General features: G+C 42.3%; 1 protein-coding gene across 1 annotated transcript in view; it reads left to right on the top strand.

Moving 5' to 3' along the window:
• The window catches only part of LAMA3 (laminin subunit alpha 3), a gene marked incomplete at its 5' end in the record, with an annotated part of 187,030 nt that overhangs the window by 17,748 nt on the left and 144,509 nt on the right, over nucleotides 1-24,773 (top strand). The window contains 6 exons of the mRNA XM_081148996.1: nucleotides 2,579-2,731; nucleotides 17,912-18,029; nucleotides 18,745-18,863; nucleotides 20,117-20,287; nucleotides 22,775-22,866; nucleotides 23,968-24,083. Coding sequence (XP_081005122.1) covers nucleotides 2,579-2,731; nucleotides 17,912-18,029; nucleotides 18,745-18,863; nucleotides 20,117-20,287; nucleotides 22,775-22,866; nucleotides 23,968-24,083 — 769 coding nt within the window. The remainder of the gene's footprint in view (nucleotides 1-2,578; nucleotides 2,732-17,911; nucleotides 18,030-18,744; nucleotides 18,864-20,116; nucleotides 20,288-22,774; nucleotides 22,867-23,967; nucleotides 24,084-24,773) is intronic.

The raw sequence follows: 24,773 nt of genomic DNA, 5'->3' as shown, positions 1-24,773 counted from the left end.
CATCAGTGTGAGAGACACATCGATTGGTTGCCTCCCGCAGGGCCAGGGATGGAGCCTGCAACCCAGGCATGTGCCCTTGACCCGGAATCAGACCCCAAACCCCCCAGTGCGCGGGCTGAGGCCCTAACCCACCAAGCTACACCTGCCAGGGCTTATATAGTTTTTATTCCATCTCTATATATTCCAAAAAAGTAAGTGCTCTTAACTTCATAAAAAGTATATCGTGCTTTTCACACTAATGTTATGTTGCTAACATTCATCCATGCTGTTTCATGGTGTTGCTTATACTCATTTATTCATTGTTGTCCCACTGTCGATCTGGTCCTCTTCCTGTGCTGGAAAATTAGGTTATTCCCAGGAGTATGCTCTTGTGAACAGTGCTGCTGTGAATATTCTTGAACATGATGCCATCAGATTGGTGCAAGAGTTTCTATCTGAGTTGTGAGTTTGAGGGTAGAATTTCTGGGTCATAGGAAATGTGCATTTTTTTTTACTTGAGGAGGTAATGCCAAAACAGTTCCCAAAGTCTTTATGCCAGTTCATGCTCCTACCACATCCTTTCCGATACTTGTTATCCTCAAACTTCAAATTTGATCCTAATGAATGGGTGTAAAAACAGTTTAGCACTGTGGTCTGCCCTGATCCCTAGTGATGGTGATTGTGAACATTTCTTCAAATGTTTATTGACATGTATTTCCTCTCCTGTAAAATGCCTATTCCTACTTTTGCCCATTTTTCTGTTGAACTGTTTATACTTTCCTTATTGATTTGTAGGAGTTTGGGATATATTTCACAGCCATTACAATCTAAAATGCTGAACATAGGCCTTTCTTATATATTGAATATATTTTAACTGGGTCAAAGAATCATGTGTACCCAATGGTGGACTTCATATACTGTGGTTTGAAAATATTAAATGGAAAATTTCAGAAATAAGCAATTCCTAAGTTTTAAATTGCATGCCAGTCTGAGTAGCAGGATGGAATCTCGAGCCATCTTGACCAGGACGTGAATCATCCCTTCCTTTGTCTGGTGTCTCCACGCTGTAGACACTTACTATTAGTTAGTAGCTGTCATCTTGGTTATCAGATTGACGGTCTCAGTCCCATGCTGCTTATTTTCAAGTAACCCTTATATTACTTATAATAGCCTCCAAAGTGCAAGAGTAGTGATGTTGGCTATTTGGATATACCAAAGAGAAGCTGTAAAGTTCTTCTTCTAAGTGAAAAGGTGAAAGTTCTTTACTTAAGGAAAGAAAAAAGATTGTATGGTGAGATTGCTGAGATCTATGGTAAGAACGAATCTTCTACCTGTGAAACTGTGAAGAAGAAAAGAAATTTGTGCCAGTTTTGTTGTCCGACCTCAGACTGCAAAAGTTATAGCCACAGTGTGTGATAAGCCCTTAGCTAAGCTGGATAAGGTATTAAATTTGTCTATGGGAGACAGGAACAGAAAGCATGTTCTGATTGATGGCGTCAGAAAGCACTGAGCCTATACAAAGGATCCCCTGAAACAAGTTGTTAGTGGTGGAAAAAATGGCACCAGGTGTTAACTTTGGTTCAGCAAGCTCAGTTTTTGAGTTCAAGGCGTGAACATGCTCCACAGAGAGGCGTTAAGGGAGAACCCCAATAGACCATTCATCAGCTTTGCAGGTGTGTCCCCTCGTGGTCTCCACTGATTGGTCGGTGCCAGGGGTTCACTAGTTTATGGAGCTGGCCCTGATGTCAGATGTTCTGATGGCATCACTCATCTGATTTTGCTGCTTCTCTGAGCTGAAGCCTAGATGTCCCCTTCCAGAGGTTAATGCTTAAGGGAGTGGTGGTGTGAGGGATGGTAGCTTAGCCCATTGCTAGGCACTCGGGGGCTCTCTGCTCTGGTGACCCTCTGCACCTGGCCTATCATTTGCTCTACTCTTGCCTCTCTAACTGCCTACTACAAAGTGACCACATTCACATAATTTTCTTACAGTATATTGTCACAATCGCTCTATTTTATTATTAATGTTGTTAGTCTCTTACTGTGCCTACTTTATAAATTAAACTTTATCATAGGTATGTATCGGAGAAAACATGGTAGAGTTCAGTACTATGTGTGGGTTCAGGCATCCACTGGAGGTCTTGGAATGTATCCCCTGCAGAGAAGGGGGAACTGCTGTACTTAACAGCTCCCCTGAGACTGCATCCCAGTGCCTGACACAGAACTTTCCCAAAGTAGATTACAAACAGTAAAATGGATTTGCTGAAGGAAAAGATCTTTGCATCCCAAGTACAACAGGCTCTTCTTAAAGTGTCATATTGGACAAGAAACACAAAGCTGTGAAGGATGGAAGCTAAATAGAATCTATATCTGAGAAACACGATAAATGGGTATAAACAGGTGATAGGGTTTAAGATGAAATGAAACAGAGAAAGCCTTACTACTGTCTTCAGAATGCACTATGATTAACTTCAACAGCTGACATCTCTAAGCTACATAAAGCAGCCTTTGTTTTAGTTATCTTTTTGACTAAACTGATAAGACAAAATTACTTGAACATAAAAAAGAGGGTTTTTTTGTTTTGTTTTGTGGTTTTTCTTAGGGGCAATTCTGTGACTACTGCAATTCTGAGGACCCCAGGAAAGCACATCCAGTCACCAACGCAATTGATGGATCTGAACGTTGGTGGCAAAGCCCTCCTCTCTCCTCAGGCACACGGTACAACATGGTCAATGTCACCTTGGATCTAGGGCAGGTAAGTTATACTTCCAACTGGAATGGGGAAAATTCATTAGGGCCATTGTTTCTGTGGTGATTTTTGATGTAATGATAATTACCTTAAAACACAAACTTAAGTGAATGTAACAGTGAAGCCTGTTGCATTAATATTTGTATCCATCAACACCCAGCACGGTGCCTGTGACAATGCAGACACATGCCTGTCTATTAAATGAGTTAAAAATAGTTGTAAATAGTTTCATTGTCAAAGATATTTTTATTATTATTTTTAATTGTGGTAAAGTATATATAACATGAAATTTCATCTTGCAAAACTGATGCTGTACCCATTAAACACTAACTCCCCATTCCCCCTGCACCCAGCCGCTGGAAACCACCATTCTACTTCTTGTCTCTGAATTTGACTCCTCTAGGTACCTCATATAAGTGGAATCATATAGTGTTTGTTTGCCCTTTTGTGACTGGCTTATTTCACTTAGCATAACATGTCTTCAAGATTCATCCATGTTGTAGCATGTATCAGAATTTCTTTTTAAGGCTGAATAATATTCCATTGTATGCACACACCACATTTTGTTTGTCCATTCATCTGTTGATGGACACGTGTTGTTTTCCTATTAGGCTGTTGTGATTAATGCTGCTCTGAACATAGGCATGGCAAAGGTATTTTCATAGCATTCTCCCTCCTGGAAATCCTGACTCTGTGACACTGAAAGATGAAGGGATTTTGCAGATGTATTTAAGGTCCCAAGCCAGTTGATCAAAAGGGAGTTTATCCTGGGGACCTCTTCTAATTAGGAGAGCTCTTAAAAGGGACTGGCTCTATCTGAAGGAAGAGATTCGAAGCATGAGAAATTTTCCTGCTGACCCTGAAGGGGAAATGGCCATGTTGCAAGCTGCCTATGGAGATGGCAAGGGCCTAGAAGCTGGGTTCTAGAAGCTAAGAGTGGCTTCACCCAACAGCCAGCAAAAGAAGAAGGAACCTCATCCCTATAACCACAAGGAGCTAGATTTTGCCAACAGCATAGGAACGTGGAAATGGGTTGTCCCAGTCATCTAGCTGATCCCTTGATCGTAGCCTTGACCCTGAGCAGAGAACTCGGTCATGCATGCCCAGAATCCTGACCTACAGGACTGCAAGACAATAAATGGATGTTGTTTTAGGCCAGCAGATTTGCGGTAATTTGTTAAGCAGCAGTAGAAAACTAATGCACCTTCCCATTTCCTTTTTCAGACCAGAATAGGATGGAACAGATGGTCTTTTCCATCCTATTCTTTCAACAAATATTTATTGAGTACCTTCTATGGGCTAGGCACTGTTCTAGGCATTTGGGATGCATGAGGGAACCAAAGAGATAAAGATTCCTCCCTTCATGGCACTTACATTCCAGTTTGGGAGACAGCCAACAAAAAAATACATAATAAATAAGTAAATCTGGTACTTTAGAAGCTTTTAAGAGCTATATCATGTACGTCTTATAGAGCTAGACAGCAAACACACGAGGTTCATTTCCTGAGAATTCCCAGGATTCCAGCTCATGCTTAAGAGAGAAAAATAAGCAGAAACAGAGCCTCAGGTGCCTTTTAGGAAAGGTTAATCCTAATTTCTCTGAGGGTCGGCCACACAGTGAAGAAGACAGATGTAAGAGGGCATGCCATGGCACTGATCGTGAGTTACTTGGAACCAAAATTGAGCAGAAAGGAAAGTCACTGTCTCCTTGGGAAGGGCCCAGGCTGCTGTGCCAACCTTTGGTTATATGGGGGTGGTCAGGCTGGGAAAGACACCAAGGCATAGAACATGGGCAGGCTGGGCTCAGGGCATGTAAGGGTCTGGTGGTGGGCCTGGCAGGCCAGGCCCTCACCTGTGAGCTGGGGGAGGATGGCCCTGGCTGTGGCTAGAGACGCTTGTGAACAATGTGTGTGAATGTGCTTTGACCTTTGTGCAGTGCTAGACAGACACAGAATATTCTTATTATTACTTAGAGAAGTCATCATTGACACCCACCCTCACTTTTGCCCTTTATCTAGGATTCCAATGAGCTTGAGCTGCCATATCTTTTCTAAGATAAAAGATCACTGAAACGTTACTATCTATCTTTGTCATAGACCTACTACTTCAAAGAATTTATCCTAAGGAAACAATGAGATAATTGCTCAAAATATTTGGGCAAGGATATTCTCTGTAGCCTTGTTCATAATAACATAAGGTGGGAAATAATCTCATGCCCAGTGAGAGGAGACTCATTCATTCAGTGGCCTCATTGGCAGCCATTAGAATGATGCCAGAGAGGGGTCTTTACTGACATGGCATATGCCAGTGCAAATTGTTAAGAAAAAAATCAAATTATTTGTAAGCTGTATATATAGTATGATATTATTACATTTTCTTTGTGTGTACAAGCAAAGAAAAAAGTCAGGAAAGAGAATCTAAAATGCTAAGAGTGCTTTTCTCTGGGTGGTGGGATTATTTGGTGGTTTTTCCTTTCTTCTGTAAATTCCATTTGCAGCATAACTCAGGTCGATGACTCTGGGTTATTACCTAGGTACAAATCTGACTCCACAGCTCTTTAGCCGTGTCACACTGGACCCTCTAGTTAATATCTTGGGGTCAGTTTCTTCACCCGAAATTTGGTTATGAAGCCAGTTCCATCCTCATAAAGTTGTTGTGAGGAATTAATAACATAACACAGGAAAACTCTTAGAGTTATGCTTTACACACTCTAAGAACTCAGTCTATGTTAGCGCTTAGGTCTTTTTTTTTTTTTTTAATGCGCATCTATTACTTTCAGAGTTTGAAAGATAATAAAGCTCACTGGGAAAAGTTTTCCCTTTGGGAAAAAAGAAGAGTCCAATGCAGAGAGGACAAAAGAAACAATCGTGTCTGGTGGGATTTGAGATATTGGTTGAAAAGCTTACTTGGAGCTTTCCAGATGCTCTCTGTCCCCCCTCCCCCCAAAAAGCTTCAGACTCTCTTGTCCCGGAATGGGGTCAGCCTGCTAGAGATCTTTAAATGCCAACAGAATCATAAAAATGCACAGTAAATGGAAATTTATTTTTTTAAAAGAGCCTATTTAATTCCTTAGCTCATCTTGAAAACTATTTTATATTTCTTCCCTTGTGAAACTTTTGTGATTTTAGGCATATTTTTCTTTAAATCATGGCAGTTCTCCTATTCTATTAATGGCAAGCATATATAAGGAAAAACTGAATTCCATGAGTTTCACAATGGGTCCAATGAGAGTCTGAGTTAAATATCATGTTGGGGAGTCCTCAGCTGGTGCCTCCTCTCCTCTGCCTGCTGTATTCCAGGGTGCCCACCTGTGCCCCTCAGAGCTCCTGCCCTTCTTACACCCAGTGACCCTGGAGCCTTTCAACCTTTTCAAACTCTTTATTCTTTTCTTCCCGATGCCTCTTCTTTCCCTATTCTCATTTCTATGATTCTCCTCACTTTAGCTTTTTCACTTTCCATTCTTCCATTGCACTCCTTCCTTTAGGGAAAAACTAAAATGAAATCTAACCACCACCTTTTCTGAGGTCACTGCCAGCCTTCAGGATGGGGGTCCCTGGTCACCCCATCCAGCCTCAGAGCCATGGTTGGCTTAGCAGGTTGAGAGTGTCCAGACTCCACCAGGACTGGATACTAGTGGACTCAGATGTGGGCACTGTGGGTATCCTATCTCGCCAGTACTCCTGAATCTTTCTCCAGACCAGAGGGGCTGGGTTTTATTTCCCACATGCCACCTGGCAGCTCCTGCCACATTTCTGCAGGAAGTTCACCTCTGCTGTGTAGCCTGCAGATATGGATGCATCATGCTTCTTGTCTCTAAATTAAGAGGAAGCTCCTGTGCTATTTGCACTTCTCTCAAACCACGAATATAAACATTCTATGACTTAGGTGTTCCCGATTCAATATATCATGTGTGACACACAGTTCCATGTTTTAAGCACCTTGATTGATGAGATTGTTTACCTTTAGAGTTTTTCAACATCACAGAATAACCGGAAGGAACATTTGGTTCTGTACCCTGCCTCTCATAATCCTCCTGGCTCAGCTGACTCTCACTGTCCCTAGCACACCTGTTATAACCATGCAGTGTCCCAGGTGCTCCCCTGGAGGTGTAGGGGGCAGGCCAGGGCCAGCGAGCCAGGAGCTAGGAGATGCAGCACTCTCTGCTTCAGAATCTGAATTGCCAATCCAGGATGGCATAGCAGCAGAAATGCAGGCTGGCATCTCTAATCAGAGGTCCAGGAGGGCAGAGTAGCGGGGCCTGGCCCAGGCGAGGCAGAGCTCAGGAAAGCACAGTCCAGCCTCCCGACTGTGGAGGGAGACGAGGGCAGGGAGAGGGGCCCAGGGCAGCTGCTTTGCACCTCCCTTAGTTTCAGGGCGAGTGCATTGCCCCAGCCCAGCACTGCTCAGGCCTGGGCAGGGCTGGACCTGAAAGGGCCTGGTATTTAGACAGGTGGGTCTGACACCTTGCCTGGGCTGCCCTGGCTTGTCCCCGTTTGTAGGTTGCTATAGCTTTCATATAAGCCCCTGTTTAAACTCTATTTTATTACTCTTCTAGCCAGCCAGCCACTCAGTCCTGGACACTGCTTTCTTGCCTTCCTTTGTCCATTTCCTCCAGTCACTGTGCTGCCTGCCTCCTGTTCTCCACAAAGTTATACAAACCACCACCCAAACCAGGGGTGCGTTCACATCCCTGTCCCCCAAACTCTGCTGGCTTTCAGCCTGGGCAGCTCTCATTCTTGCTGCTCGAGGTGTGATCTTTGGATAGGCTGCCTTGCCTTCTCTGGGGGCCCAGATTTTGCATAACAAAAAAGTTATTGGCCATTCATATTTAGAGTATTAATTTAAACATTTAGAAAAATAGGTGATAGGAAGAAAGTATATTGCTCTTTCCTTGTGGTAGATAAGCTCATAAGTCTTACAAAATTCTTCAACATTTGCTTCACAAAATGACACAAGATAAATAATATCTTACCTCACAAGGTGAATAATTTAGAATTAAAAAAACCCTAAGTTCTATGGCAGCTATAATGTGAATTTAATGCTAACATACTTATAATTCTAGAAGCTGTTCTAAGCACCTTTCAAGTGTTAACTCATTTAATCCTCACTGCAAGGTAGGTCAGGGGTGTTACGGAGCCTCCCATGGTTATAAACTTCTGACTCACGGTTCCAGGTGAGCAAGGGGCAAATAGAGCCTTTGCACCAGGAAGTCTTGCAGCAGGGCTGCCTTAGCTACTGTTCGATGGTAATGCTCCCGACGCTCCCGTTCTCCCTGAGCTCGGGCTCAGTGAAAGTCTTGTGGCCCATGTGGATATCACTGCTGTCCTCCCTCAGGACATTGTCCATCATCTTCCGCAGTGTCCCCTGTGGAGGACCATAGTTGTGCTTCTTTGGGGCATTAGAAATCAAAATAAAACATGTACGCTGGCGTCATGCTTCTCTCTATATTGGCGGCTGGAAACAGTTTTATGGCTCTGCCACGCAGGTAGGCGTATGGGGCGTCACGACCTGCATGCTGTGTGCAGACTCACTATGGGCTCAACATTTCATCCCTACTGACGGTTTTCCTTTTACTCGTTTTATTTGTTTTTTATTTGGGGTAATTTCATATTGCTGTTTTCTTTACATCCTTTGGATTTAGGGCTCTAATTCCCTTCCCACCTTCTTTTTTTCTTAAAGAAAATGGGATGTGGATGAGTACATGCAACATCTTGATGAAACAGTAAAATACAATCACTGTTTTCATCCCAGTCTTATACTTGGTTGCCACTCAGAATAAACTGTCAAGACATACTTTGCTTTACTTTATGATTATCCTAAGCCTGAAAGATTTGTATATTCATATAAAAATATTTCTCATTTTATAGCATTAAATGATACTTCTGAGTCATTTTGAGAAGTACAGTGCAATTCTGTAAAAACACGCCAGCTTTGTAAACTGGTTACAGCTTAGTTTTTAATTTTGCTTCTTTTCTGAGTGATTGTCCCAGCGAAGCTCTTGACAACATCACACATGATGAGCAGCATCGGTCGTCTGAATAGCACACAAGGTTATAATTTTCCTTTTACAATGCTCAGCTGTTCCCTTTTAGAGCTGATTTGATATGTTTTCCCCCTAGAGAAAGTACATCTTTTAATTACAAGGCCTCATTAGCTACCATACTGTTTCATTCCCAGATATTTTTTCTTTTGCTCCTAAATGTTTCCAGTGACAGTGGGATAATAATGGGTGTTGATAGCTGAGAGTGGGTTTGTGTCTAAATATATAGGGATTCATCCTAAGCAGTCATCTCATGACTTGTAATGTCTCCTCGAGGCATTCTTTCAAAAGACCCCTTCCCACCCACATTGTACCTCTTCCTAGCCATTACCTGTGCTCTCCTTAGGGGATATTGCTTGCTTTGGAGAACAATTGGGGCTTAATAAAGCAAGTTCTAGGCTGAACTTTCTTGCTCAATGTATTATCCTATAGAAGACACACGTGCACAATTAGATTGTAATTTGACCTGAAGATACTTATTTTGTCCCCCAAACTGGTCTGTAATCATGGCATGGAGAAGACATATAGTCCATTTCAGGAAAACAGGGCCAGCTTTCTATAGAGATGGTTTGGCAGCTGTTGACATGGTGTCATTTCAGGATGGAGAGCAGGCTGTTCAAAACCCCCTGGAATTCCTTTAGCTGAGGCTAAAGCTTGAATAGGCGAATGTTCTTGGGAGAGATTGACTTAAAATTCACTCGAGGCCAAGTTTCCATAGGAGAAAGAGCAATGCTGGCAATGAATCCATAATGGAAAAAAGGATACATATAACGGGCTGGGCCAGTGCTTCTCAAACTTTAATGTATGTTTGGATTATCTGTTCAAATGTCGGCATTGACTCAGAAGGTTGCGGGTGTGCCTGTAGTTCTGCATATCTAAGATCCCCCCAAGTGATGCCACAGCTGCTGGCCTGTGGGCCGCACTGAGTAGAAAGGGTCTGGACAGACTCCCTGCCCAGCAGCCGGTCTCACTGAGAAGTGAACGGCAAGGTGAAGGCTGAGCTAGGAGCAGGGCAGGCAGTAGAGAAGAAGCGAAAACCTTGTTGCAAGAGGTGGGTTCCCAAAGGAGTAGACAAAGCCTCCTTAAGGGCCTCGTGAGTGATAATGGACACCATGCGAAGGACACACAGACCTTCATCACACACGGAGATGAAGCAAAATGTCCTCGCAGCTGGTTAACTCTTTATATTCCCCGTTTCTGGCTTCCTTGAGCCTGGTGTACATGGGGCCCTGAAAACTAGGCTGTGCAGTAACTTTTGGCCCTGGCAGAACCACCCAGGGGGCAAAGGGCCTTTGAGGAAATGACCAGACTCCCCTGCTTTGGCCCCATTATGAAACACTTCCCATAAAATACAAAGTGTTGTTTTATGGGAATATATAGGGTATCCCAAAATATGTATACACACTTTGAATAATTATAAAGGCAGTGTTTGTTAAAATACATTTCATTTTCAAAACTGAGGTATCAGCTGTTAACATGTGTATGCATTTTTTGGGACACCCTATATATATGTGTGTATACTCGTGTATATATCTGCATGTATATGTATGTAAATGTGTATATATGTATAATTTATATGAATGCTCTATAGCATCTAGTTTGATGTCTTCTGTATTCATGCCCTTTGTGTTATGAAGGTTCACCCATATTGCTATATGTGTATCTATTTCCTTGCTTCTGACAACTGTGGGGTTGGTATGGTCATTAATGAGATGATCTTTCACATTGTTTTATTTAATAGAATATTGCCTAGGGGGAAGTCACATATAGGTATAAATGAGGTGTGCAACAAAAGTTACATCAAATATTTAAAACTCATATTGCATTATTTTTCCGAGAAAAAATGTTATAAATAGGAATGATCTTCTAAGCTATGAGTTAAAAACCCATTTAGTCCCCTGTGTAGCTATAATAGCTGTCATAGTCCAGATTTGCAAGATGGAATGGTATGAAATTATTTAATCCTCCCCCCTCTGTAGCTCCTGGGGTACAGGGAGAAAACCCACCCCAGATTAGGAAAAGGCTTAAGGAAGGCCAGGGAGTAAAAGAGTTGGGGAGTTAGAAATGGGTCTATGGAAAGTGAGAGGGTCAGGCTGTTGTGTGGGTTGGGGATGATGGAATTTTGGAGCTCCACCACCCTCCAACCCCAGACCCTTCTTCTTAGAATGCTTAGCTGGTCACCCTATCTACCATCATAAGACCCAGATCTCAGTTCCTGCAGGGTGTGGATTGCCTCTAGGGGGATGGCTCCTGCTGGCATGAAAGTATCCCCCCCAACCCATCCCCTTCTCTGTCACCAGGCAGAGTGGGAGTGTGCCGTGCCTCTGGTTTCCTAGTTTACCCCACACCTGCGGTGGTGGATCTGTCTGGCTGTCCTGCCTGCTTCCCTGGCTCATGTTCTACTACACCACTGCTCTGGGGCAGGCATGAGTCCCTGCCCTTGTCTTAACCAGAGGTGGATTTCAGGAACTGAGCTTGGAGAAGTTCAGTTCTCTCACCCAAAGTCACCTGACCACTGGTGGATGCTGAGCTGGGCACTGAATCCAGCTCTCCTACTGTCCATCAGGTGTGGAGCCTGTCCCCATGTCACTCTGCTGCCCAGCTGTCTTCCCTCACCATGTTCTGCTCTGACCCTTCACACTCAGGCCTCGCTCTACCCTGCAGCATCACTCTTTTCACACATTTGTCTGCTAGGGGTCCTAGTGAGAGCCAGAGCATTTAAGTCGGAGCATTTGGGACACAACAGGTCATCTCATATCCAGATCCAAGAGTTTAGCTGGGGATTCACCATTGTATCACAGCAATGATAACTGTGAGCCACCCCATTTTATGCCAAGTAATCACAATCCTTAGGATTGTGGCTGACTATCAACATTGCCCTCTTCCAGGCAAAGTGTGGGCCCTACCCTGGCCTCCAGCTACAGTTAGCCAAGGTATTCCTGTTGCGGTTCATGAGTGAGCAGGAGAATCAAGCACACATCCTATATGCCCAAGGCCATGTGCGCTCAAGCCATGAATATTAAATTCCTCATGTGATGAGCATCTTAAAAGAAAAGCACAGTGCTTCAGTAAGCATAAAATACAGACAGCTAACTAAAGTGAAGGTGGCCCTGAGACTTACAGGTTAAATAGGGGTTAGCAGGCTCCAGGGGGCTGGGATCAGGCTTCCGCTGAGTCTTGTTGAGTTGAGGTGGATGCAAAGTGGAGGTTAAATAAACAGTTAGAACATGGGTCTGAAGTTGATGGGAAGAGTCTGGGCTACAGATATACATTGGAGTCGGTGGAAGAAAGAGACAGAGCAAGGTGGGAGAAGGCTGAGAGCTGAACTCTGGTGACCAGGAGGAGAGTGGGAGGGAGGGAGAGGTGGAGGACAAGCCAGTGCACCACCCTTCGAAGACAGGGGCTGTAATGGGGAGAAGGAGCTAGGGTGGAGCTAGAGGAGGGCTGGACTTTAGGATGGAAAAGACATATGCTGATGAGAAGGATCCAACAGAAGGCGGAGGGGAATGGGATCCTGAGCACAAAGGGAGGGACTGGCTTTTGACCAGAAGAGGCTCCTTGCTCCTTGGACGAGAGGGAGGAGGGAGAGGGTGTGCAGATGTTGCTTGTTGATGTGAGAAGAGAAGGCAAAGTGTTCCTTTTTGGTAGTTCTGATTTTACTGGTGAAAGAGAAAAGTCACCTTCGAATGTAGGGTAGTGGACTGGGGTTTGAGGAGCCTCAGAAAATGGGCAGAAGCAAAGGAAGCTGCACAGTGAGAACCACAGCTGAACGCTGGTTGCTGCAGCTGGTCCTGACGACACAGTCGGCCCTGAGCGGGACTCTGGACTCAGTACACCTCTGCTGGGATTAGCCACTCTCCCCAGGAGCCAAATGCTGTTGTCATCTTTGTTGCTGCTGGAAAGAATTCTTCAGCGTCCCTGCCTTTCTATAACGTTTGCTCTAGATGCAGAATCTCCGCAGGAGACATCCTGTTCCCAGAGCTGGGTCTTGGACCCATGCTGCCTTACCTGCTGGGAGAGCTGGAAGAGCTGACATTTTCGTCTTTTAAAGGTGGAAGTGCCTTCTATTCCCAGCATGATTCTTAAGGTAGGAGGGCATTAGATCCTCAGAAGTCCCATAAACACCTCGCCCTCTCCAGCCCCCCTCTGCATGGCAGTGCGGGTCCCTGTATCAGTCAGATCCCAGCACCCAGAGAGCCACCTCCTCACCCGGAACTGACGGCCACCTTTCTCAGGGTGCAGGTTGATGCCTGTGAAATAAATGATCTGTCTGCTTATTGGGCTTGTGATTGTGATAACCAATAAAATACCCAGAGGGTGGGACCACCCCCATTGAGAGCCACCATGCCAAAGGAAGCAAAAGGCAGCTTTTGATCAAAGGGTGAGTTCTAAGAAGAATATTTAATCTGTGGTCCAGCTGATTTGAAATGACACCTTAGTTTAAAGCTCATTCCAAAAAGAACAGGCTGACGAATAAAAATGAACATGCTGAGTCAATTTAAGTGACCCTCATCACGCTACAGACATGCACAGCTGTTGTGAAAAAGTTCTTTGAAGTGCCCCGTCATTAGTAAGGGTATTGGAAACATGGCCAAAGGACAGTTTTAGCCTTAGGTAAAACTCTGATGCGGCCATGGATGTGAAGTTAAGAAAGATGTCGCGGAGGGAGAAAGGAGTAGGTATGGCAAGCAAAAGTAGGACAGGACCATTATGAGTGCAGGTCAGCAATGGTAACACTCTTTAGGTAGAAAGATATTGGCCAGGAGGAGGAGACTGGAACATTACAGAGGGTGTGGAATTATTCATGAAAATAGATAATAACATCATTTGGAAGCTGATTTAGGACAAATAATCATCATTGAGAAATATTTTGTTGAAGCCCACCATGGTACAAGCCACCCATGGAAATTAATATGTTTTTAGGAGTTAGTGAGTCTAAAAAATATATAGTAAAGGGGGATTCAGATAGCTTGGCTGCTGGTTATTAAAGGTGAGTTAGTTAAATCTCTTTGTCTTGGAAGAACGTGACTGTATAATTTCCTTTATCCTGTATGGTTGTCAGACAAATTCTTAGGCTACTTATTAGTTTAGTGAGTGAAACAAATGTCATACTTAATTTTCTTATAAATTAGCAAAACCAAAACCAAACCAAAACAAAAAACACACCAAAAAACTGTGAATGTGAAAAACTGAGTTTTACCAGGAGAATCAGGCCCTAGACAAAAAAAAATTTCCTGACAGTGAGAGTAACTACACAGAACAGGACAAAATGTAAGACAGTGTAAAACAGAATTCAGCGTTCTTGGATTCCAGGGGGCTCCAGCTTGTTTAAAATCTATTTGTAAATTGTTAGTCATGGATCAAATGTTCTCGAATAACATATTTTAGTTATTTTGAGTCTACTTGAAGAATAATGCTTCATGTCCACAAGGACTAAAAATCATGCTATATGTCATCATTTTCCCCCCAGAATTGTGAATTTATTAGTAATAAAATATAGGTGCGCTTGTCATTTTCCAAGTTGTTGGAGTGATTCAAAACTTTAGAGTCAATTTTGGTTCAGGGATTTTGTTTCTCAGGATATTGTGGTTATTTTTAATGAGGAAGCGAGAGATGAGAGGCTTTAATTTTCCTCTCCCTTCCACTTTCTACCCTAATCTCTGCCTCCTGATGACTTGACTCTTTTTAAAAAAAAAATATATCTTTATTGATTTCAGAGAGAGGAAAGGAGAGGGGGAGAGAGAGAGAGAGAGAAACATCAGTGATGAGAGAGTCATTGATTGGCCGCCTCCTGCACGCACCCCACTGGGCATGTGCCCTGACGAGGAATCGAACCCCGATCTCCTGGATCCTAGGTTGATGCTCAACTGCTGAGCCATGCCCAGCCAGGCAGAACTTGATTCTTAATTCCTTAAGAAGTACCTAAGGAGAAAAGAAACTGAAATAATACAGGAGACGATTAAGGATTAAGCATATATGATGATTGTACTGAACAGTGTCAGAAGAATAATTTCTCTGCAATATCACACTGTCACAGGATGAAAACATTGACATCTAATGTTTTCCAGTTTTGAATGGTGTCATACAGTTTTTCCAGTTTCCTTGGATTGTAGTTACTGGTTTCTAATAGCTTGTTTATGATTAGAGATGCTAACCATTTCTCATGCATTGTAAATGAAATAACATTTTAAAAATTATTTTACTTTTTACTGTGGTGATTTACTTTTTGGTTTTACCTAATTTGTGTATTAAATATAATCATTTTCTGTTAAAAAAAGAAAAAAGAACCTACGGAGATATGGTGTTGGTATTTAAATCCTGGGCAGGCTGTCATGTGGGATAAACAGAAGAAATCTGTGCTACTCCAAAGGCTAGGAGGAGGGACACTGAGAAAATATAATGGCCTGAACCTTTCCAGAGTGCAGTGGGTTTCTTCTCAAAAAGAGATTCTAGGGTTCAGTTTCTTACTTACCCTGAGTGAAAGGTTGACCTAAGGACCTCTGAGTCCCTTTCTGTAAGCTTCTGGGGTGATCTACCTCTGCTCCTTGCAGGTGACCAGGTGCTTCTGGGAAACAGTGAGAGGAGCTGAGGAACAGAGTGACTTTCCTCCCCACACACGCTTTCTGATGGTGCCAGAGTCTGGGTCTGATAGTGAAGAGTGATGAGACACCCACAAGAAAGAAGGGCCCTTGCTGAGCTATTGGAAGAGGCACTCTTTGGAGTAGGATAAGCAGGATCCTTTCTCAGGCCAGCTGAGTTGTATTTTCATCAGGACCTGAATGTTTTATGAGGATTGTACTTCACCTTGTGAAAAGTTTTCAAACAAGGTTACTAAAATGAAATTTAATTTCACTGGATCTGTGTCTTTCCTTCTCAGTTAAAGCATTTCAGTGAAATCAGCTCATTGGATAAGTTTTTCAAATGGGCATCAGCCACAAAGGAAATGTAATTGTTTGGTTCCTTATTTTGGGACTCACTTTTTGATAACTTATATTTATATTTTTTGCATGGATAGTGGGGAAGGTTTATAATTTAGTTAATAAAAATAAATGTTTCAAAATGTCTCTCCATGGGTTCCTTTTTAATGACAAAGTTAAAAAGGTAACTTTATATTGGGGAAATCTAGTAGACATCTTCGGCAAGTGATCAAACACAGCATCACTGATAATAGGACAACCTGGCACCATGTGCCCCCTGGCATGATGCCCTGAGAAGGTCATGTCACACAGGTAGTAGTCCTGCCAAAATGCCTAATCTGAATCAGATCATGAGAAAATGATCAGACAAATTCAGATTGTGGGACATTCTGTGATAAAAAAGACTTGGACTTTTTCAAATGTCAGGAAAGACAAAAGCCATGGAGGACTGCTCTGAATTAAAGAAGACAAAAGAGACTTGACAAGTGAATGCTATGTACAATCCTTGATTGGATCCAGGATTGGAAATATACAACGGGTGTTATTAGGAGAATCAGGGAAATTTGAATATGGACAGTGTGTTAGGTAAGATTCTTATATAAACAGTAAAATTTATCAGGCACAAAAATGTTAAGTTTATGAAAAAGAAATGTCTATGTTCTTGGAAGATAAATGTTGAAATAATGATGTCTGAAACTTACTTTCAAAATTTTTAAAGTGTGTGTGTGTGTGGGGGGGGACATGTGTAGATGTTATTTCTCTGGAAACGTACGCTTTGCCTTTGCTTTGCTGCTTCTAGTGACTCCCTTGTCTGGTGCTTTCCAGCTTCATAAAAGACCTTTTTCACATCAGTGAATCTCAAGTGTGGGTTGTGCATGCTTCGAAGTATTTTGAGTGATCAAAGAGCAAACATAAGTAACTGATAATAGGAGTTTAGCAGAAGGAGCCATTTAAAAGGCACATCATTTTAAATTATCAAGCAGAAGAGAATAAATCCACAACTGCTGGTTTTAACATGCATGAGCTGGCTACGAACCCACTTTGGATACCACTCAGGCTGCCTCACAGCGGCATTTTGAATCAGCAAGTCTCAGAGATTTGCTGCAGAGCTGGAGCACTTGGCAAGAACTGGCTGCAAGTTACACAGCAGTGGAGATGATCCAGGAAACACAGTCTGTCAGTAACAATGGAAATGCAGCCTACCAGTGGTCAGGGCACATAAAGAGTTTCCTAAGATGAAAATGGGAGGGAAACTTTTTAGAGTGGAATGCCCTGTGTGACAGGTGCTGGAAGATGAGTTGGGGGAATCAATGGGATTATTAAACTAGGCCTGGGTGGCAGGCTCATCTAACAAATAGAGCAGCACACTGTGGTGTCTCCATCTGCTGCTAGACTTGGAATTTTTGCTGTGCTGCTTCTAAGGGATCACACATTATCTCAAAGCAAAACAAAGAGAGTGGTCTTCTGAGCCACTAATGTTTTTCATTTATTTGGATTTTCAGTAACAGAAAGTGCAACTTTGGGAAACCATTGCATTCAAATTACCCTCAAGCTGTGTTATAACATAGCTTCTCACCTCTAGTCTCCTTGTAATGGACACTGCATATTAGATAATAATGATGTTTGGAGCTTTCTGACAATTTATTTCCCCTAAGATGAAAGAGGTCAAATATTAAGTATCCATTAGGTCTATGGAATAGCTAATGGTCAGTGAGTAGAATACACATGGGTTCAGGATTTTTACACCTGCAAGATGTGGGCATGTTACTTACCCTCTCGAAATTATTGTGAGGCCTAAATACAAGAATGTTTGAGAGGTGCTTATCATAGTACCTAGAACATAGTAATGATTAAATCATAAATGATTAAATAAATAGGTGGGTTTTTTGTGGGGAAAGGGTGCTTGATGATGACTGTTGCTTTACATTAGATTTCTCTGAATGTACAGACTTTAAGATGTGGAGGAGGCTGGTTGAAATTCAAGGGTATAATTTTAAGGTGTGACAAAATATTAATGTGTAGATTTAAAAAGTGATCATTTTGGTTTTGGACATGATAAGCTTGACAAACTGCACCCAGATAGAGATGTCCAATAGCAGTTAGGAATGGGATCTGGATCTTGGGAGAGGTGTGGCTATATGTGTTGCCTTGGGAATCAGCATCATATAGAGATGGTCACGGTTGTGGTAGACAAAGTGATTTTAATAACTGTCTCCTTTGCTTTATCAGCTTTTCCATGTGGCCTATATTTTAATCAAATTTGCAAATTCTCCGCGTCCTGATCTTTGGGTCTTGGAAAGATCTGTAGACTTCGGGAGCACCTACTCACCTTGGCAATATTTTGCTCGTAAGTAATCTTGCCTACCATGCTCTCGGGGGCTTTAATTATTTGCAGCAGATTAAGACTTTGGATTAACTAGAAAATTCATCTCTCCGTGTGGCTAGTTAGGGATTGGTCAATTTTCACTTTCTAGGTTACCCTCAGAACAACCCTATTTCTCAAGCATGTGTGCATTAACTGCAAGGATACACACGCAGAACTGAGGTTGAAATGCCTTTTATGTTAACAGTTCTTGCCTCTATTCAGTGTACCTATAATTGGGCCATAGCTGCAATCCTCTTTCTTTTATGCAAAATTAGGAACCAAGTTTCATCTTTATGGATCCTGCATTTCACATAAGTTACCTTGACCTTGTCATCTTCACTAATGAAGAATGTCAGTGTGATGAACCCCATGGTGAACTGAGGCAGACAGGAATTTCACTTGCAAAGGCATTGGGTTTTCCATGACTGCTCCTGAGAGGGCAAATTTGCTTACTGAGAAGTGAGGATTTAGAATCACATCTCCAAACATTGCCTTTGAAAGTCAAGTGGGCTGAAATGGCTTGGTATTTTCTTTCATGATCTAAAAACTTTATTCTAAGCTTTTGTCTAAAAATCCTCAGTGCTTCTCTATTCTTTCCTTATTCATGTATTTTCTTAAGAAAACATAAGATTTCTTAAGAGATTTACAGCAAGGTGATAATACTTCATTTGATAATATTAAAATGTCCTCTTTCTAGATTCTAAAGTAGACTGTTTGCAACAATTTGGGCAGGCGGCAAATATGGCTGTCACCCGTGATGATGATGTGCTGTGTACGACTGAATATTCTCGGATTGTACCTTTGGAAAATGGTGAGGTAGGTAGATTTGGGAGGCTATGAGAGATAAGACTCAGAAATGAACACAAGGATATCAAATTCTTTATCATTGTGAAACTTGCACTTTCAAGGAGATCTGACATAGGTCACAATGGAAACCAGGATTTGGGACTAAATGGTACAAGAATCACATTGAAGACTCCCAGAATGAGTTGGATTGGAAATTCTTTTTCACTGAATTATACTGAGGCATAATTGACATTGGAAATTCCATTTGAGGTCTCTAATTCTCTGAAGGCAGGATTCCAGATTCAAGGCCCATAGGTCTTGAACTCTTTTCTGATGGAATATTTAGAAAGTGGGTTGCTGGTGATTAACTTGAAGCCTCTCCCAGTGCTCCCAGACTCATTATCCCAGTAAGAATAATGAGATGAAGGGTAGATAGCTGCACAAATCCCTTATTTCTTTAGGCAGCGTGGGCATCATCTGTTAGGAAGAAGAGAACTGCTGTCCTTGTGGGTTGCATTTTACCCTTGTGAAGTCAGCCAGGTTATTGTTGGAAGAGATGGAAAAACAGAGGTGGGGAAAATCAGAGATGAATTCCATGTAACTTGTGAGACCAGAATGAGCATGAAGTGCGTTTCAAATAAACTTCTTTAAAGGACGTCAATCTCCCCCCTTTATATGGAAAGATCTTCTTGAGCAGCTCTATCCAGTATCTTGCCATGAGTGGTGAGTGGTTCATGTCTTAAATGGTTGGCACTTGAACTTCATCACCTCATCCTCTAAAATAAAACCCTGGCTTTGTATAGATATTTTATCTCCACTGTCAACTTTAAATCCAGAGACTTCCTTTTTTTAACCTCATTTAGGTTTTCAATTACTTTAGCTTTGTTTCTTTGATGCAGCTTGACAAAAAGTTGTTTCCTTATGTTTATATATTTTAACATTATACTTTCAACGTGTGATAGCATTAGAGCCCCACAAGTACACTGATTGAACAAAGGGTTTGAAAATGAAATGATAAGCATCTTCTGAGAGCCCAGGTTTTAAGGACAGATTGCCAGAATTTGGAGGGAAGATGGAAGCAGTGCTGTTTTTAGAGACAAACAAGATCCAAGACCACCTACAAACTTCTAATGGCTCAAAGAAACCTAGTACTTTGGAGCATATGGGTTATTTATAGTTACTTGCAGCAAAATTTTGATGAAAGGACTTTTTCCCCCTCTGTGTATGTATGTGTGTGTGTGTGTGTGTGTGTGTGTGTGTGTGTGTGTGTGTGGTTATTTTAGGTTGTGGTGTCCTTGATAAATGGTCGTCCAGGTGCAAGAAATTTTACTTTCTCCAACACCCTGAGGGAGTTCACCAAGGCAACAAATATTCGCTTGCGTTTTCTCCGTACCAACACCCTTCTTGGACACCTCATCTCCAAAGCACAACGAGATCCAACTGTTACTAGGCGGGTGAGTTGTGTTTTGAAGTGCCTAAAAGCATTGTTTTTTAACTTTTTTTGCTTATCAAATTAATTGTCTTGAACTCTTTTAAGTAATCTTACAGCCAGTAGTAGTGTAGATGTAGGAGTTGTTCTTGTCTGAAATACTAGATGTAACTTAGAAGTTTGGTTATTGAAGAAAAATCATTACATTCAAAGAAGATGAAAGGCAAAGGGTGACCACCAGCCTGGTATTATAACAAACAATGCCCAAGTCTCAGAGGCTTAACAAAGGTTCATTTTTTGCTCTTGTGATAGTCTAATGTGTTCAGCAGGTGGGATCGGCTCCACGAAGTCATCAAGGAACCAGGCTCTTTTTAGTTAAATGTGCAGTGATCCTATAGGTATAGGACCTCAGAGTTGTCCTCTGGATCCCCTATATCTGTCCAGTAGATGAGGGAAGGGAGAGAGAGTAGAGAAGACCCACATACTCCCAACCACACAGGTCACTTCCATTGGCAGGAACTGGTTGTATAATCCCACCTAGATGCAGGAGACTGGGTGATGTAATCTAGCCAAAGTAGAGGAGACATAGATATTGGCGAGCACTAGTACTTCTACTGTGTTGGATGTATAGCCTAAACATCTCTCAGTCTTAGAGTCAGGACAGTAGCCCTCTCTCTGGGCACAGAGGGGGCCATCAGAACAAATACCCTGAGATCATTCTTTTCCTACCCTCTGATTTCCTGCCAGTGCCTCCCATTAGCCAAACCCAACAGAAAGCCAGAGAGCAAGAGACCCTGTTGCAATCCATAAAGTTCAACCCCAGAGCAAAGGGCAGGGTGGAGAAAGGTGGAGAGTGGACCTAGAAGGGTGAATGGAAGATGTCCAGAGCACCTTATAGAGTTTGGCTTCTTATGTAGGTAATATCAGAGAGCTGGGAAAGGAAGAGAGAAAAGTAAGTTTTGCTACAGTTTTTAGCATTTTCCAGAAAGGCCTGTTATTGTGGGTGTCTTGTCTTCTGCATTTTCTGTGCCATTAGTACTCTGAGTTGCTGTATGTGGGAACTGTTCTGGATCTGAAGGTGGAATGTGCAAGGGAGAGCTGAGCTTTCTGGTAAACTGTGGCCAGACTGCGCTTCCATTTCTCCAAGTGTTTTGAAGCCCTACTAACAAATGTACCTTACCGCCTTTAAAAAAAATATTTGTCTTCTGGGGGGGTTGCAAGATTTGAATTCATGTATATGCATATTTCTTTTCACTTAAATGAACACAGTCTCCTCTATTATGTAATTTTCAATGGAGTGTACAACATCTAATCTCAAGTCCCCAAATCTAGGTTGCTTCTCTGAATGGAGGAACAGAATATCAGCTACCCTGTCGCAGGCAATATGTGTGCTGCTGGGGCGGAGGCTGCTGCTGCCCTTAACCCATGTGTAGAGGGAAACTTCTATGGTGATCAGCACAGAGGCCTCTGAGTGTCAGCGTATCACAGAATACTGAGTTTATCCATATTAACAAGAGAGGTTGTTAATGCCTTCAGACTAAGTAAGATGTTGTCAGGAAGCTTAGACACTTCAACAGCTTTTAGAGAGGAAATCAGAATAGAACCCCAACATCGAGTGAATGGGGCCCTTTAAGATGGCTATTGTCAGCAACAACGACAAAAAGATACAAAACCCTCTTGTCCTTGTGAATTCAGAGACCTCCTCACTGGCAGGTATCCTTCCTGGCAGCATGATCTCCGTGAGAAAGATTATCCTACAGCCCCCAAATCACTCGCCCAATCCTGTGCATCTCCCGCCAGGTCCGAGAAGTCAGGGAGCTGGCAGACAGTGCCACCTGTTGTCGCTAGTGGAGAGGCCTTCAGCACACTAGAGATGTGCCTTGTCAGTGACATGGCCTCCCCGTAGTTGTGGCCCGGTTCAGGAGCCAATGCTTGGCTAGATCTGAAGCTTGCTCTGTCTGGCCTTTTGGAGTCGAACCTCTGTTTGGTCTCATTAACCTTAAACTAGCAAAGCTGCAACAACTGCTGATGGCCCCTGCCAGTCTCAGTGTGTTGTATCTGATCCATCTTTGTAAACATTCGCTCCCTTTGCAGAGCCTGCATATACATGGTAGTTGCAAACTTTTTGATATGAAAATTTATTTTTGGTAAATAAAAATGTTCAATTTATGAAACCCAGATTTAGATTAAAAAATAAGTTAAGAAGCACTTAATTCCTTTTTAAAAGGCTATAGTGTATGATTCTTTCCCAAGGCAATTTCCCTCCATTCATTTAAAGCATTTCATTTTTAACAAGGTACAGATTCAGCATTGTGCTGTTAAACTTAATTGAGGAATGAATGTATTTATTTTTATAAGACAAATTACAGTCAAAGTGGCTTTCTTGGGGTTGAGGTAGGCTCAAGAGAACAGTATGAAGGGGAAGCAGGGCCAGTGTAGATGTGCATTAAAGATTAGTAAAGTTTTTGTTGCTCTTCAGTAAAACAGACATGTTCTGTTTTCTGTTGAATAGTATTATTACAGCATAAAGGATATCAGCATCGGTGGGCGCTGTGCTTGCAATGGCCATGCTGAAGTGTGCAATGCAAACAATCCCGAAAAAGTGTGAGTACATTGTGCAGATTGTTTAGCTTGCTATGAATAAGTCTGTTTCAGTGGATGTTTGCATCCCACTGAATATCTCTACTTCCTACCACCAGCACCACCCCCTGCCCCATCCCCCAGTCAGACAGTGCCTGAGGCAGGCACAAATAATTGATTAGAGTGGCCGAGAGAAATAAAACTTGTTTGTTATCCTTGGTTTAATGGGATCAGAGATGTACATGTTCAAATCCTTCCCTCCTCTTTTTTTATTTTGGTAAAATACACATAAAGTATAGAATCTTAACCATGTGTAAGTGTACAGTTCAGTAGCATTAAGTACATTCACATTATTTTGCAGCCAACCTCCAGAAGTCTTCATCTTGCAAAAATGAAATTCTATACTGTACCTATTAAACAATTCCCCATTCCCTCTTCCCCCAGCCCCTGACAACCACCATTCTGTTTTCTGTCTCTGTGATTTTGACTGCTCTGGGTACCTCATATAAGTGGAACCAGACCATATTTGTCCTTTTATGACTGGCTTATTTCACTTAGCATAATGCCCTCAGGGTTCATCCATGTTGGAGCATGGGTCAGTGTTTCCTTCATTTTTGAGGCTGAATAATATTTCATTATGTATATACTACATTTTGTTTATCTGTTCATCTGTTGATAGACACTTAGGTTATGGCCACCTTTTGGCTATGAACATGGATGTACCAAGTTTTGTTTTTAATTGAGGCATGTTCCACATAGAATAATATTTCACATTAAATAATCCAGACATCTCAGTAAGCTCAGCACTTGTTGCTAATGTGTTGCTTTATTATAATATAATGTGGTAGAGAAGAAAGAGCTGGGACTTTGGAGTTAGACCAACAGGTTTCAAATCTGGCTCGCTTATCACCAAGTGTTTTAATATCTCTGAATCTTAGTGTCAACATCTGTAAAATGGAGGTAATAAGCAGGATGGGGGAGACCTGAAATAGTATCTACAAAGTGCTTTGTTCTCATAATTACTCAACAAATGGTACCATGAGTGACGGTCAGTTTTTCACACAGGAACAACTGGTCTTAATGAAAACTTTTCAGTAACTGAGATGTGCTTCACCACATGTGCAGGTTTCGGTGTGAATGCCAACACCACACCTGTGGGGAGACCTGCGATCGCTGCTGTGCTGGGTACAATCAGAGGGGCTGGCAGCCTGCCACGTGGGAGCAGAGCCATGAGTGTGAAGGTGAGCCCTGGGGGAGGGATGCTCAGTGTTTCCCCCCGTTTCTACCTGACAACGGATGCTGCGTTTTCCTTGCTTGTGAAGATGGTGGGGCCATGTCAATCTTAGGGACACAAGTCTTTCTGTTGTAATGAATAACTCACAGACCGGAGGTGTAAGTGCCCCACTCTAAATTCAGATATAAATATGAGGACAAAATAACAATAGTAATAATCTTTAATAATATGTATTAAGTGTTCACTATAGGCAAGGATTGGGCTGAGTGCTTTAACATAAGTTGGCCTCTCTTTTTAGCTATCTAAAATATGATGCAGCTGCTATTAAATTTGAAGCCCTTATCATTTCTTAGTATGTGATTCTGGATCAGAATCCTATCTGTTTTGAGGACCGAGGTCTGGAGAAGGGGTGAGATTGGCGGCTAAGCAGAGGGCTGGCAGCACCGAGGGAGCGGGCAGGCAGTGGGCGGGGTCCTGTAGCAGGACTGGGGCAGGTGTGGATGGAGAGGAGAGAGGGAAGGAGGAAAGACGAGAGGCTGCTTTTAACTATGGGTGCAATATAAAGTAAGGAAGCTTGTTTTAACAAACAAGCCCTACAACAGCCTACTGAAGATTTTCTTTTAGTCTGCTCTTTTTAGGAAGCCACATATTTATTCCAATTGCTGAAAATATTTTTGTAGCCTTTAGTTATTGGTTT

The sequence above is a fragment of the Miniopterus schreibersii genome (genome assembly GCF_964146895.1).
Source record: "Miniopterus schreibersii genome assembly, chromosome: 10".
In the NCBI taxonomy this organism is placed as follows: domain Eukaryota; kingdom Metazoa; phylum Chordata; class Mammalia; order Chiroptera; family Miniopteridae; genus Miniopterus; species Miniopterus schreibersii.
The sequence above is the reverse complement of the archived record's forward strand: the minus strand, read 5'-3'. Positions and strand labels throughout refer to the sequence as shown.